Raw genomic sequence first — 16,044 nt, 5'->3', positions numbered from 1 at the left:
GACAACACCCCCAGCTAATTTTTGTGTTTTTCGTGGAAATGGGGTTTTACTATGTTGCCCAGGCTGGCCTCGAATTCCTGGGCCCCAGCAATCTATCTACCTCAGCCTCCCAATGTGCTAGGATTACCGGCATGAGCCACCATGCCTGGCTTATTAATAGATTTTCACCATAAATTCTTTAAACTCTGAAACATGCTCCAGTGCTGCAAATTATAGTCACGCTATTGATTCCTTTGAAAGGTTTAAATCTCAAATTTACATACATTTGTATCAGTAGACAATAAAGAAACAAAATGAATAAGCTAAGTGTACTTTTATTTTCCATGGAAAATGCCACCCATATAACTGGCATCCCTACAGCATCTCAATTCCTGTACTGCAAAACCTATTGGCTCTTTTTGGTCTAGTCCCACTCCATTTCTCCTAAATCATTTTCCTATTCATCCTCCACTCAGTTTCCATCGACCCTACTTTGCTAAACTTCCAGGAATTCTTAGACTGTACCGCATCTATCAACTCCCGGTAATTTTCCTCATTTCCTGGGAAGCCTGTTCACATGCTGGCTACTTCGGGAAATCCCACCCAAAACGGAAACACCAGCTTAAGGGCTGTACTTTCCATGACTTTTTCCTCAGTTACTATTCCCTGGGAGCTTAAAATCAAACGGAACAGATCGCATTGAGTATGTATAACGTGTAAGTCTAAGATATATTCGATGTAAGATGTAAACGCATGTTATATTATCTCTCTCTCTCCCTCTTTCTATCTAACTTTATGGAGCTGAATATTAAAAGAATTGAAGTCAGAAAAGTCAGTGCTGTCATGGCCTGGAGCAATTCCAGAGGAATGCTCATCAAGGCTGAGTGTGACCTGGTCTTGGAGGTTGAAAATGATTTAAATAATGCAATATGTAAGGATGAAGAGGGTATTGAATATTGCATGTGTTTGATTGTTGCTAAGAAGAGAGCAAGACATTCAACTGATAAGTTTTATTTTCTAGGTCACCTGCTGGGTAGAGTAGAAAATAGTCTTGGCTAAACCAGAAAGAAGTCGAATCCCTGAATAGACCAAAAACAAGTTCTGAAATTGAAGCAGTAAGTAACAGCCTACCAACCAAAAGAAGTCCAGGACCAGGTGGATTCACAGTTGAATTCTACCAGAAGTACAAAGAGGAGCTGGTACCATTCCTTGTGAAACTATTCCAAACAATAAAAAAAGAGGGACTCCTCCCTAACTCATTTTATGAGGCCAGCATCATCCTGATACCAAAACCTGGCAGAGGCACAACAAAAAAAGAAAATTTCAGGCCAATATCCCTGATGAACACCAATGTGAAAATCCTTGATAAAATTCTGGAAACTGATTCCAGCAGCACATCAAAAAGCTTATCCACCATGATCAAGTCAGTTTCATCCCTGGGATGCAAGCCTAGTTCAATATATGCAAATCAATAAATGTAATACATCACATAAACAGAACCAATGACAAAAACCACATGATTATCTCAACAGATGAAGAAAAGGCCTTCCATAAACTTCAACACCCCTTCGTGCTAAAAACTCTCAATAAACTAGGCAGTGATGGAACATATCTCAAAATAATGAGCTATTTATGACAAACCCACAGCCAATATCATGCTGAATGGGCAAAAGCTGGAAGCATTCCCTTTGAAAACTGACACAAGACAAGGATGCCCTCTCTCATCACGCCTATTCAACATAGTATTGGAAGTTCTGGCCAGGGTACTCAGGCAAGAGAAAGAAAGAAAAGGCATTCAAATAGGAAGAGATGAAGTCAAATTTTCCCTCTTTGCAGATGACATGATTGTATATTTAGAAAACCCCATTTTCTCAGCTCAAAATCTCCTTAAGCTGATAAACAACTTCAGCAATGTCTCAGGATACAATATCAATGTGCAAAAAGCACAAGCATTCCTATACATCAATAACAGACAAACAGAGAGCCAAATCAAGAGTGAACTCCCATTCACAATTGCTACAAAGAGAATAAAATACCTAGGAATACAACTTACAAGGGATGTGAAGGACCTCTTCAAGGAGAACTACAAACCACTGCTCAAGGAAATAATAGAGGACACAAACAAATGAAAAAACATTCCATACTCATGGATAAGAAGAATCAATATGGTGAAAATGGCCATAATGCCCAAGGTAATTTATAGATTCAATGCTTTCCCCATCAAGCTACCACTGATTTTCTTCATAGAATTAGAAAAAACTACTTTAAATTTCATATGGAACCAAAAAAGAGCCCATATAGCCAAAAGAATCCTAAGCAAAAAGAACAAAGCTGGAGGCATCACTCTACCTGACTTCAAACTATACTACAAGGCTCCATAACAAAAACAGCATGGTACCGGTACCAAAGCAGATATATAGACAAATGGAACAGAATAGAGGTCTCTGAAATAACACCACATATCTACAACCAACTGATCTTTCACAAACATGATAAAAACAAGCAATGGGGAAAGGATTCCCTATTTAATAAATGGTGTTGGGAAAACTGGGTAGCCATATGCAGAAAACTGCAACTGGACCCCTTCCTTACACTTTATACAAAAATTAACTCAAGATGGATTAAACCCTTAAACATAAGACCTAAAACCACAAAAACCCTAGAAGAAAACCTAGGCAATATAATTCAGGACATAGGCATGGGCAAAGACTTCATGACTAAAACACCAAAACACAATGGCAACAAAAGCCAAAATAGACAAATAGGATCTAATTAAACTAAAGAGCTTCTGCACAGCAAAAGAAACTAACATCAGAGTGAACAGGCAACCTACAGAATGGGAGAAAAATTTTGCAATCTATCCATCTGACAAAGGGCTCATACCCAGAATCTACAAAGAAATTGAACACATTTACAAGAAAAAACAACCCCATCAAAAAGTGGGCAAAGGATATGAACAGACACTTCTCTAAAGAAGACATTTATGCAGCCAACAAACATAAGAAAAAAAGCTCATCATCACTGGTCATTAGAGAAATGCAAATCCAAACCACAGTGAGACACAATCTCACACCAGTTAGAAAGGGGATCACTAAAAAGTCGGGAAACAACAGATGCTGGAGAGGATGTGGAGAAATCGGAATACTTTTACACTGTTGGTGGGAGTGTAAATTAGTTCAACCATTATGGAAGACCGTGTGGTGATTCCTCAAGGATCTAGAACCAGAAATACCATTTGACCCAGCAATCCCATTACTGGGTATATACCCAAAGGATTATAAATCATTCTACTATAAAGACATATGCACACGTATGTTTATTGCAGCCCTGTTCACAATAGCAAGGACTTGGAACAAAACCAAATGTCCATCAGTGATAGACTGGATTAAGAAAATGTGGCACATATACACCACGGAATACACTGCAGCCATAAAAAGGATGAGTTCAGGTCCTTTGCAGGGACATGGATGAATCTGGAAACCATCATTGTATGTAAACTAACATAGGAACACAAAACCAAACACCGCAGGTTCTCCCTCATAAGCGGGAGTTAACAATGAGAACACATGGACACAGGCCGGGGAACATCATACACTGGGTCCTGTTTGGGGAATGCAGGGCTAGGAGAGGGACAGCAATAGAAGAAATACCTAATGTAGATGATGGGTTGTTGGGTGCAGGAAACCACCATGGCATGTGTATACCTATGTAACAAACGTGCACAATCTGCACATGTATCCCAGAACTTAAAGTGTAATGAAAAAAAAAAAAGTTTTGGTTAGATAGTAAAATATTTTAGAAAGTAAGTTACCAACGCTCAAAGAAGAATTTGGGGATGGTATTTGAACACACAGGTACGTGAGCATGTTGTTTTGAGAAAAACCTCACTTATAATCAAAATTATGTATCTCAAATGAGTCAGGCAAAGTCTCTTGCTTGGGTATGTGAGTTTTCATTACCAGATCAAGAGCACAGGTAATTCAATGACTGTGCTATGATGAACAAGGTGCCTTCATCCATCACCTTACAGAGTACTACAACTTTTCAATCTTTACAGGTAGGACTAAAATGTCTGCAAGTAAAACAACTTGACAAGCTCCATGCGGTACCTGTTCAACAGATCTACCCCATGTGAAAATAAAAAAGAGAGCAGCTTACACACATCCCATTTTGAAATTCTATTTTTGTCTATAGTCCAAATTGAAAAAATAAATTATAAAAAATGCATGGTACCATCCAAGAAAGCCACACGTGTTTGCATGGCATATAAACATTCAAGTAAAATTATTGATGATTAACTTATTATACTGCAAATTTAGGGTAATTTAATAAAATATCAAACAGATTCAAGTTCAGTTACACATGAAGAAAACTTGAATATTTTAAGGGTTATCATTCTTATTGCAAATATTTTTGATATGGAACCCAAAAATATGACAAACATTTGCATCGTCTATATGACATCCTCGAGTTTTACAAAATTATTATTAGCCAGTAGTTATCATCCTTCTCACACTAAAAATTATACAGACACATGTAGTTTATTTTTCATTACTAGAGTTCTAATTACAAAAATAAAACTCAGTAACATAAATTCAAATAATACCAAAAAATGTAGAGTGAAAAATCAAGTCTCACTGCTCCCACGCTTCAGCCTAGTTATCTCTGAAGAGGAGATCATGAGAGTTACAATTTTAGAATGTCTATTTTCAGTCAATTTCTATGCAATTCTGTGTGTACCTGCAATTACATAAATCTATACAGTATATGCATATACACAACATGCGTTGTTCTATTACCTCTTACTTTTTCCTTTAAAAAGAGGGTATCAGGTCGGGCACGGTGGCTCACACCTGTAATCCCAGCACTTTGGGAGGCTGAGGCAGGCGGATCACCTGAGGTCAGGAGTTCGAGACCGGCCTGGCCAACATGGCAAAACCCTGTCTCTACTAAAAAATACAAAAATTAGCTGGGCTTGGTGGCGGGCACCTGTAATCCCAGCTACTCGGGAGGCTGAGGCAGGATAATCACTTGAACCTGGGAGGCGGAGGTTGTAGTGAGCCGAGATCCTGTCACTGTGCTCCAGCAGGAAAGGGAGGTTATTATTTATTTGCATTCTTCTGATTCCTAGTCAGCACTGGAATATTTTTTAAAGTTTATTGGGTTAGGGTTGTTGTAATAACTAATAACTAAAGATATTGGAATGCTAATAATAAATATATAAATATATATATATATATGTATAAAATGTATCTGCATAGCTCATTTTCTCATAGATCTGTTGGCTTATTAGTGTTGCTTTTCTTTCTTCCAGTTGCAGAACATGATTATTTCATGTGTATATTACATGGAGAATGCAGCTATTTTTGGTTGTCTGACCATTTATTTTACCTTTTTAATAGAATAACTTTTAGTTTGCATATAGCAAAACTGATCTATGTTTTTTCATTTACTGTTTCCGGATTTCTTTAGAAGTTTTTCCAAGATTTAAAAACTAAGATTTCTCAAAAAAAAAAAAAAAAAGCAAATGACAAAGAAAACATGATGCTCACAGGCATGTCCACTTACACTGTGATAAAGTCAGCAGAGCACTGAGAGGAGAAATAGGATCTCAAATATCAATGACGCCAGTGCATCTGCATAGCCAGATCGGAGAAGAAATGGAACTGGACACTACATCATTCCTTATCACAAATTTTTACATGCATTGAAGTTATAAATTTAAAAGATAAACATAAGTTTTTACTTTTAGGGGTGATTAACAAGTTATTGATCATGGTGATGGTTTCATAGATGTTCATATGTATCACAAATCACATCAAATTGTTCACATTAAACATATGCAGTTTACTGCATTTCAGTCACACCTCGATAAAGCTGTTAAAATGTTTAAAGTTTTTAGGAGAGAACAACAGAACATCTTCATTACTCTGAGTGGAGGGAAGTCTTAAACACTAGAAAAACCTCATGCATGAATGAAAACAGTGAAACATGGGACTGTTTTAAAATTAAAAACTTCTATTCATCAAAATGATGCCAATAAGCGAAGGAGAAAAACAATTCCAGAATGAAAGATGTACAATGCGTAGATCAAAGGAACTGTATCTAAATATTTACACAGCACCTATAATTCAGTAAGACAAAGGCATGTGACCCAATAGAAATGGAAGCAAAGAAACAGATGCTTTATAAGAGATGATACATCAATGTCCAATAAAAATGCAAAAATGTGCTCAGAACAACTGAAATGTCAGCAAACAGTAGAATGAGATAAAAAATTTTGGTATGTTTAGGCAATAATATTAGATGATGAGAAGCAGCAAAACACAGCTAAGTGCCATAATATGGATGGACCCCACAAACTTAAGGTCGGAGGAAAGAAGCTAGACACACACTACCTTCCCTGGATAATTTCATTTATTTACATAACCACTAGTGCCAGACAATTAAGGTTTAACCCTGGGAGGCAGTGACTGGGCAAGGCTGTGAAAGGGAAGTGTGGATTCCTGCAAAAGTTCATTTAGTGACCTACATGGTCTTGAGCTGACAGGGACATGTTCACTGTGGGAAATGCATTGAGCTACACACTTCTACTTGTACAAATAAATAAATATATAGACATCTTTAAAAAATGGTTGTCTGAGAGATATTCTATATTTTCACTTAATAATTTTCAGTTTTGAATCTTTATATCTTTAATCAATGTGTAACTTATTTTGTGTATGTTTTTAAACCTTTTTAAATCAAATCAGGTATCCAATTTGAGCAACATTATGTGTTAATAGGATATCCCTTTTCTTCAAAATGGAATAATTTTATTATAAATGAAATTTCTGTACAGACAAAGATCTGTTACTAGAATCCCTATGCTATTGCACTAATATATTTGTGTGTTTCCATGCAATCCACATTGTTGGGTTTATCATTAGTTTTTCATACGCTTTCATACAACGTGGGACAGCCCTTCCTGATTATTCTCAGAAATATATTTCTTATCCATTTGGAGCATTTCTCTTCCAAATTAATTTTTAAATATTTGCAAATAGCTATTTATATATTGCTATATATATAAATTAATACACATGCTAGTTATATACAAATATATAATATATAAATTATATATAAATTAATATATATGCTACATATAAATTATATATAAATTAATATATATGCTACATATAAATTATATATAAATTAATACATATGCTATATATAAATTAGATATAAATTAATACATATGCTATATATAAATTAGATATAAATTAATATATATGCTATATATAAATATATAATTATACGATTATATAAAAATAGCATATATAATTAATATATATGCTATTTATATATAAATATATAATATGTAATATATCTGCATATATATAGCACATATTATATATATTATATATAGCATGTATTATATAAAATATATATGCTATTTATATACAAATATATTTTATATAAATATATAATATATAAATAAATATATAAAAATATAAATATATAAATAGAAATGTAAAGGCATATATATGTATGCATATCTATGAATGCATATGTATGTATACATGTGTATGTATGTATATATGTATGTATGTATACAGGCATTTACATTTCTTGCTAGATATATTATTCCTGGATAATTTTTTGTGTTTTTGTTTTACCCTACATGTTTTTATTACATTTCTAATAAGTTATATCCTATGCGGAAATCTATTGACATGTTATCCTGAATATAGCCACCTACTGAACTGATTATTGCTAAAAGTCAACTATCTTCTCTTTATAATATTTATAATTCATATCATTTTCATATACTTTTGCATTTGTTAGGACCTTCAGAGCAATGTTACACAATAGTTCTAAAACCAAGGAGTTTATCCTGTTCTTGACCTTCAAGGGACTTTTTGTAATAGTTTACTATTAATTACAGTGTTTCCTGTAGGCAAATTCACTTATATGATGGTTCTCTGTATATTTATGAAAGTGATATATTATTTTAGAGTTTATTGTTAAATATTTATGTTAGAGTTTACTTAAAGTTTAACGTAAAAAAATGAAAATGATGACATATGTCTTTCCAGAAAAATTTAGGCATAGCTAGTATTCACAGGTTTTCACCTCTTTCATCTGCCTGGATAAGAAACTGTCGGCTAGAGAATTCCTCTGTGGGAAAACGCTGGGGCTGGGTACCCATAGTCCATGTTGCAGATTCATATATGAGAGGAAAAAGAAAGCACTAGGTAATTTCTGCCACCATCTCTGATTGTCGTGAAATAGAAGAGGAATTAAGAATGTACATTTTAGCAACTGTCTAAATTCTTACTGTCTTTCCTGCTGCAATAGTAATTCTTAGCTCATTTAAGATCGGTAAGTGGCAAAATGATGTCAATACAATGTCTAAATTATCTTGGTGTTTACACCATATTCCCTAGGCAAATGGAGTTGATGTATTAGAATTATAACCAATAGCAGGAAAAGAAAAATGCCTCAGCTCATCTGCAGAAAAAAAGAGCCCTTTCGCATCTGTATTCAGAAACTTAGCAGAAACCACCTTCACCTGGGGAGCTCACCCCTGCGTTGTTTGGCCAGTGGCTCAGGTCAGGCTCCACCTCTTTGTGAGCCTGCTTGTGTGGCCCCAAAGACGCCGAACTCGACTCCCACCTATTCCTGCCCAGAGTGCAGCATTTCCACTGGTTCCAGCTGGTTCGCACACTTCCCACGCTTCCTGAGAGGGCTCCAGCCATTCTGTGCTGGCCACCTGCACTTTGCGGTCTCTGCCACAGTGCCAGTTACTGTGTGGGTTCGTGCTTTGGTGACAAAGGTCTAAGATTTTGAGTGTTCTGCAGCTAAGCAGAATTATTCCATAAACCCTGTTATTGTGGGTGCTCATTTTAAAGAAGTCAAGGTGTTTAATGAATGCATGTATCATGTCTGAAAGGAAATACCTTTGTCTGTGAAAAGTACTGAAGATGTCAATGATATATTTTTGCTTTGTCCATATAGAAACAGTGTGTTTTGGAACACTGTTTTCCATAGAAACAATGTTATACTGGGGTTATTTTCATGGTCAAGGGCAAAATACCCCAAGTTTTTTTTGCAAATGATTACAAGCAACATATTTACCTAACTGTTATTACAACTACACACAGCATAGTATAAAGTTGAGCAATACAATAACACAACATAACCAGGAATGCTATTTGTCTTGAGATTCCCGAGAGAAGATTTGTGTAGGACAAGAGGAGTGGCTGTTACCACAAAAAGCTGCTGAAGATCTCCTGACAGCTTCTGTGTTCAGAATGAGAACTCCCTGGAGAAGGCTCTGCTAGAGATTCAGTCCAAGGGAACTAAGACACGGAGTGTAGACTGGGAGGAAGTGCGACACTTGGACGCATGTCAGGGGAAAATCAGGTCTGACATCCTAGGATATATGTGGCGACTATATCGCCCCACATGCCAGTTGCAATAAATACCATATGTAAAACACATGTGCAGAACTAAGCTCTGTAAGTTTGTTCATTTGGGGATAAAGTTGAAGGACAGTTGTTCTATCTAGTAGACACATGGTGGTAGGTAAACTTCAAGTGATCAGGAATGATACAATGACGGTATACAACTTCTCACAGGGAAGTCACGCCAGTCATCTGGTACCACCCCCTGAAATACACACACCACCGAGATACTTAGACGTGTGCGGTGTCTCTGCACACCCTGCTGGTGCATTGCCTCACTGAGCTGTACCTACCGTCGCAGCTGGGCAAGGCGTGGTTCCACTGGTGGTTCCTCTCACAGACGAGGGGCTCGTCGTCACTTAGTGTGTACCCCGGGTCACAGCTGAACGTTACTGTGGACCTGATGCCAAAGTCGCCGCCGTGGCGATGGCCGTTCACAGGGATGCCCGGGTCCAGGCAGGAGTCGGACTCTAGCGTGACACCTGGATGCATAGAACGAATGCAGTAGATGAGGATCTTTCTTGTTGATTGAAAATAGTAGAGACCCACGCCATCAATTATGAAATAGTCTCAGAAATAATAAGACCTGAAACATTATGCAAGTGAACCCAACAATCCATGGACATAAAAGCCAATGCATCTTCAAACATTTGAGCTCGTTTTCTAAAAGAGAGATTTGTATTGTTCTGCTGTTCACCAGACTTTACCTACACACAACAGCCTTGAATAATTAATTAACTTCTCTGAATTTTACTTTTCTTCCTGGAAAATTAATGCATTGCACTAAATAAAGTCTAAGCCTTTTCCTGTTTTCTATTTTCACTGCTCTCCCTGTCTCATATATATGTATTAAATATAGATAAATATATGTCTATATTTATATATTCCAGTTAGATTTTGGCAGTTTAACTTTCAAATATATGCATGCATACACCCAAACATATACACATAAAATGCAGTTAAAAACTGTGCTAGTGTTATTTTTCTAAGGTTGCATTCCATAAATCCATACAATTTTCAAATTTCAGTTTAAGTCCCAAACATATACACATATAATGCAATTAAAACCTGTGTTAGTGTTATTTTTCTAAGGTTGCATTCCATAAATCCATGCAATTTTCAAACTTTAGTTTAAGTCAGCCACTTTCAAGACAGCTACTACTAGCCTTTGCTAACGATGTGCAAAATTAATGTGCATGAAGTAATTATGATCATGTCATTATGAGACTTTCTTTCCTCCTCTCACATTGCTCATTTCTCTTTCTTTTTAGAAAAACATATATTTTAAGAGCTAAGGAAAATGAGAATAAGGGAAAAGAATATCATTGTAATGTTTACATATGTGAAGAAATAAAAAGTCCTTGTTATGGCTGTGTCACCCTCTCAGTAAACATCAGAACATTAGAATTAATATCTGAACTGTGAATTAAAAATCTTAAAAATATTTTTAATTTAAAGACTGTTTAGTCTCTAAAAGTGATCTTTGGGATACTGTTTCTGATCATTGCATATATTTTTTTTCCAAAACTTGAGTGCCGTAACTTGGGCCTGGCCCCAATAATTTTTTCTTAAACTGTTATTCTAACAAACTTTGTCAACACTAACACATGTCTATTGCCCTAAACAACAGAATGTAACTGTCCTGGCTGCTGTGCAGCATGGCAGGACAGCCTCCTCCCACCTCTGGAGGAGCTTTCATTCTGCCAGAGGCAACGTGGATATCATTTAGCTAGAAATCTATACCTACCCCCTGCTCCTCCCTCCCTCTCTCTACATACACACCACACACGTACACACACACACACACACACACACACACATATTCACTTTCAGAGGTATTGTTTATGACTTCTTCCACGACACCCCCACAGATTTTATGCATTACTGGCTCTGAATGCACACATGGTACCCAATGCTGCGTGAATGATTTTTTTTGTGGTTGTTTGTTTACTTTTATTTTAAGCTCAGGGGTACATGTGCAAGTTTGTTACATTGGTAAACTTCTGTCGTGGGAGTTTGTTGTACAGATTATTTCCTCACCCAAGTATTAAGCCTAGTGCCCATTAGCTGTTTTTTGTGGTCCTCTCCCTCCTCCTACCCTCCACCCTCTGATAGGCCCCAGTGTGTGTTGCTCCCTCTATGTGTCCATGTGTTTTCATCATTTAGCTCCCACTTATAAATGAGAACATGCGGCGTTTCGTTTTCTGTTGCTGCATTTGTTTGCTAAGGATAATGACCTCCAGCTCCTAGCATCAAGATCAAAATCAAGACAAGAATTCCTTCAAAAGAAGAAGCTCTGCTGAAGAAATGCATTGATCTCTAGGTTTCTGGGAAAAATAAACAGTTAACTAAATAATTTCGTTTCTTCAAAAAGGTTTCTATGGTCACTAAAGAACAGTGTACGCACTGCAGCAAAACAGTAATAGGAACTATTATCTTAGAATAAGTGAGAATTATATATTAATGGTTTTAACAATGAAATTTATAAACCATAAACAAAACTTTTCCCACACAAAATTTACATTGAAAAGAGCAAAACGGTGGTAGAAATAAAAACATTGAATTTAAATGTTGAATTATTTACATTTAAAACTGAATAAACTCTTAAGGTCACAATTGATGCTTAGTTCCAATATTATGCCATAATACTTTCATTCATTTTTAAATAATAATTGGCACCAATACTGAATTTTGAAATATGCACACATTGTTCTCTTTTTCATTACAAATTGTTTGAATGGAGAGTACAGGAGGGGAGGACTGCTGAGTGGTAGAATTATGATACTACATTTGATTTCCAGTTCAACTGAAACTGGCCATGTAAAAGAATCCTGAAACAAGAAAATGGTGAGAAAGAACATCTGGAATTTGGCTGGGCACGGTGGCTCAAGCCTGTAATCCCAGCACTTTAGGAGGCCAAGGTGCGTGGATCACCTGAGGTCAGGAGTTTGAGACCAGCCTGGCCAACAGGATGAAACCCTGTCTCTACTAAAAATACAAAAATTAGCCAGGTGTGGTGGTGGGAACCTGGAATCCCAGCTATTTGGGAGGCTGAGTCAGGAGAAACAGTTGAACCCAGGAGACAGAGGTTGCAGTAAGCCACGGTTGTGACACACACACACACAAAAAAGGAATTTTATAGCAGGTGATTTATCTTCAATGGAACAATACATTTATAATAAACTAAGATCAGTCTGTGGACAGAGGTAGCCAATTTACCTTGCGGGAAAGGTAGGACAAAGTCCTTCTGAATAATGTTTAGAGCACATTCTTTCCCTTCCCGTCTCCTGCCTGACAGCACAAAGAGAAATATAGACCACCGGACTTTGTTGAAACGACATCTGTAATCAGAGTTTGTTCCCACTCCTTCTTACTTGAACCTTAAAGCAAAAATGAATTTTTGACACAAATATATATAACCAGTATCTTTTTCAATTGGCCTTTGCAAAATAAGTGACTGAATACATTTGCTACTTAGTGAATAAAGGGAGTTGATTACTTTGCAAATAATCCGTGTGCAGTTCATACGGAGGCATATTTGATATGAGCAGGGTTCTGTGTGAATCATCAGACTTCATAAAACTTCTAGTCCAAGGAAGGAAGGAACATTTCCTGAGCACATTTCATATGCCGAGCTTAGAGATGTAACTTCTCACAGCCTCCGAGAGGTTTCAAAATAGAGGTTGAAAAGTCACAGTTGATTAAGTCAGTGAGCCAAGAAATTAAGCAAACTGGCCATGTGACATTATTTACTGATATGGAAACCTGAGACTTTGCCTGCTTTTCTCCTCTCTCTCTCTCACGTACGCATCCGTGCGTGTGCCTGTGAGTGTTAGCATGCATGGGTGTGTTCTATTTACCTTTGCATTGCATCCAGTACCATTGTATCCCAACCACTTTCCTTTCCTTTTCTGATCATATAAAAAGTCACCAAATCTCAGCAAACCAATTGGTGTGGTGTGAACGCACATACAAACCACTAAATATGCTTCTTTATCACAATGTTTCTTCCATGAATAACATGATATATGAATCACACAGTACAGTATATACATTTACAACTGACAAATCTTTCTTCTGCCTTCAGAGATGATTAACAAGATACTTTTGACAGCATTTTGAAACAAACGCTCTAAAATTAAATGGAAAACCTCCATACCCTTGAGAATTCCATTTATTCTCCAATTTCTTACAAAATTATGACTATTTTAAAGTGGTGATTTAAAGATCAACATACAAAGCAGATGCTCATTCTGGAGCGAGAATGCTACCGCTATTATATACAGACACTGCGCCACATTCCTCGTAAAGAATGGCTAGACTGTTGCCGGACACTAACGTATGAGATGATTCCTAAGACTGAGTGCATCATTTTCTAGTGCCTGCATCTTGGCTTCAGAATGTATTTCGTCGAAGGGTGCTAGACGGGGTTACCTGGATGAAGGGGTTGGTAGCATTTGTCTCTTCCAGCCTTTGCCACTTTGTCTCTGTCTCTGCTTTTCTCACTGGACTCATTGGTTCCTTTATCCCTCCGTGACCTCTGCTGGCCTTGGCCCTTCCCTCTTGCTTGCCTGCGGGTTTTATCTCTCCCTGGAGACCGGGATCTGCGTCTGCCTTCACCTTATTCAGAATCACCTCGAGGACTTGATTAAAAGCTCAGGATTCTGATTTGCGTCATGACTTCCCTGAATCACTCTATTGGGAATCTGGGCTTGGGGCTCTGCAATTTACTAAGCTCCCAGGGATGTGTTAGCGCACTATGATGTTTGAAGAAACCCGCCCCTGCAGCGCCGGGTAAACGGGGACACCCTCGGAGTGGGTCACGAGCCTCTGAAAGCACTCATATCTCCACGCCACCCACAGAAATAGCAACCGGAACATCTGAGCTGGCGCTCAGGCATCGGTTTTATTTTAAAGGCCCGCAGGTAACCATTAGGTGCAGCGCTGGTGATAAGCACTCATAAAATCCCAGGCCTTTCCTGACGCAGTTTCTTACAACAAGCAAACAAAAAGCCATGTCCTGCACCTCATTCACTTACGTACATTTCCATATGTCTCTTCAAATACATAGTGACTGATACATAAATAAGAAGCGATCCCCAGTCAGGGTTCAGTGTCACATCCCTCTGAGGTCCTATTTCTCCCTTAAGTCAGAGGAATAGATGACAAATCTTTCAGAGCCTTCTGGAAGTTCACTATATGCAAGTCTAGATGTGTGTTTAGAGCAGTGAGCATTTTAAGTCACGGTGCTGGAAAGTTCCACATGCAACAATTTCCTGTCTTCACTCACTAGGTGAGGCCTCTGGCCACTTCTGTGGCTATAGAGCTACCTCCTGAGATTCCCAACAAGGTGGGAAGAAGAAGGAATGCTAGACTCTACAGCAATCAGAACTTTGTGACTCTCACACAATTATCACTGTACTAAACAGGCATCATCTTGGTGACAGTTTGCTTCTTCTTTTTAGGGATGCAGAGAAAGAAAAATGGCATTTTTTTCATGTGTCTTTTGGCTGCATAAATGTCTTCTTTTGAGAAGTGTCTGTTCATATCCTTCACCCACTTTCACAATAGCAAACACTTGGAACCAACCCAAATGCCCAACAATGATAGACTGGATCAAGAAAATGTGGCACATACACACCATGGAATACTACCCAACCATAAAAAATGATGAGTTCATGTCCTTTGTAGGGACATGGATGAAGCTGGAAACCGTCATTCTCAGCAAACTATCGCAAGGACAAAAAACCAAACACCGCATATTCTCACTCATAGGTGGGAATTGAACAATGAGAACACATGGACACAGGAAGGGGAACATCACACACCGGGGCCTGTTGTGGGTTGGGGAGAGGGGGGAGGGATAGCATTAGGAGATATACCTAATGTAAATGATGAGTTAATGGGTGCAGCACACCAACATTGCACATGTATACATATGTAACAAACCTGCATGTTGTGCACATGTACCCTAAACTTAACGTATAATAAAAAAAATACACACATATATGTATATATATAAAGAAAAAAGAAAAATGGCAAAGAGCTTTACTCTCTGAGGGGTAGTCCAGGTGATGGAAGGATGCCTTAGGAAGCCTGCACTCTACTTTTAAACACAGGATAAATGAAAAGAATACCAAAACATAAGGTAGTCATTCTTTTAAGATTATAAAAATAGTTGTCAGGATTATTTACATATTAAATTATTATATTATAGTATAATATAACGTGTATTCTGTATTTTACAATAATAAAATGTTATTAGTATTTTTTAATGTTATTATTATTATATTAGTGAAGATGACAAGCTAAATAGAAATTTGTGAATAGACTTTTTATCATTCCCTGATTTTCCAGAAAGAGAAATAAGAAGAAGTCATTTATTTAAATGACTTGGTTAAACAAATGAAATTAGTTTCTGCTACCTTCACTTAAGCCTTTGGAACATATTCCCTCAAATGGAACTAGAAAAAGCAAAGTAATCTACAGCTACACAAATAGAGATGAAAATAAAGGAAAACTACCCTAATATTTGTCAGTGCCTGAAAACAATAATTCTCTGAAGTTTCATGCACTGTATATCTAAGAGCCAAGAAATTCTGGTGTAGAAAAAGTT

The 16,044-nt window shown here is 37.2% G+C and overlaps 1 protein-coding gene across 2 annotated transcripts in view; it reads right to left on the bottom strand.

Moving 5' to 3' along the window:
• CSMD1 (CUB and Sushi multiple domains 1) overlaps nucleotides 1-16,044 on the bottom strand; it is a 2,032,824-nt gene that overhangs the window by 433,797 nt on the left and 1,582,983 nt on the right. For both annotated transcript variants that reach the window (XM_055289255.2, XM_055289263.2), the window contains exon 18: nucleotides 9,722-9,910. In XM_055289255.2, the coding sequence (XP_055145230.2) occupies nucleotides 9,722-9,910 (189 nt within the window). The remainder of the gene's footprint in view (nucleotides 1-9,721; nucleotides 9,911-16,044) is intronic.

Source organism: Symphalangus syndactylus, chromosome 1 (genome assembly GCF_028878055.3).
Source record: "Symphalangus syndactylus isolate Jambi chromosome 1, NHGRI_mSymSyn1-v2.1_pri, whole genome shotgun sequence".
NCBI lineage: Eukaryota > Metazoa > Chordata > Mammalia > Primates > Hylobatidae > Symphalangus > Symphalangus syndactylus.
This window is presented reverse-complemented; position numbering and strand designations above follow the sequence as displayed.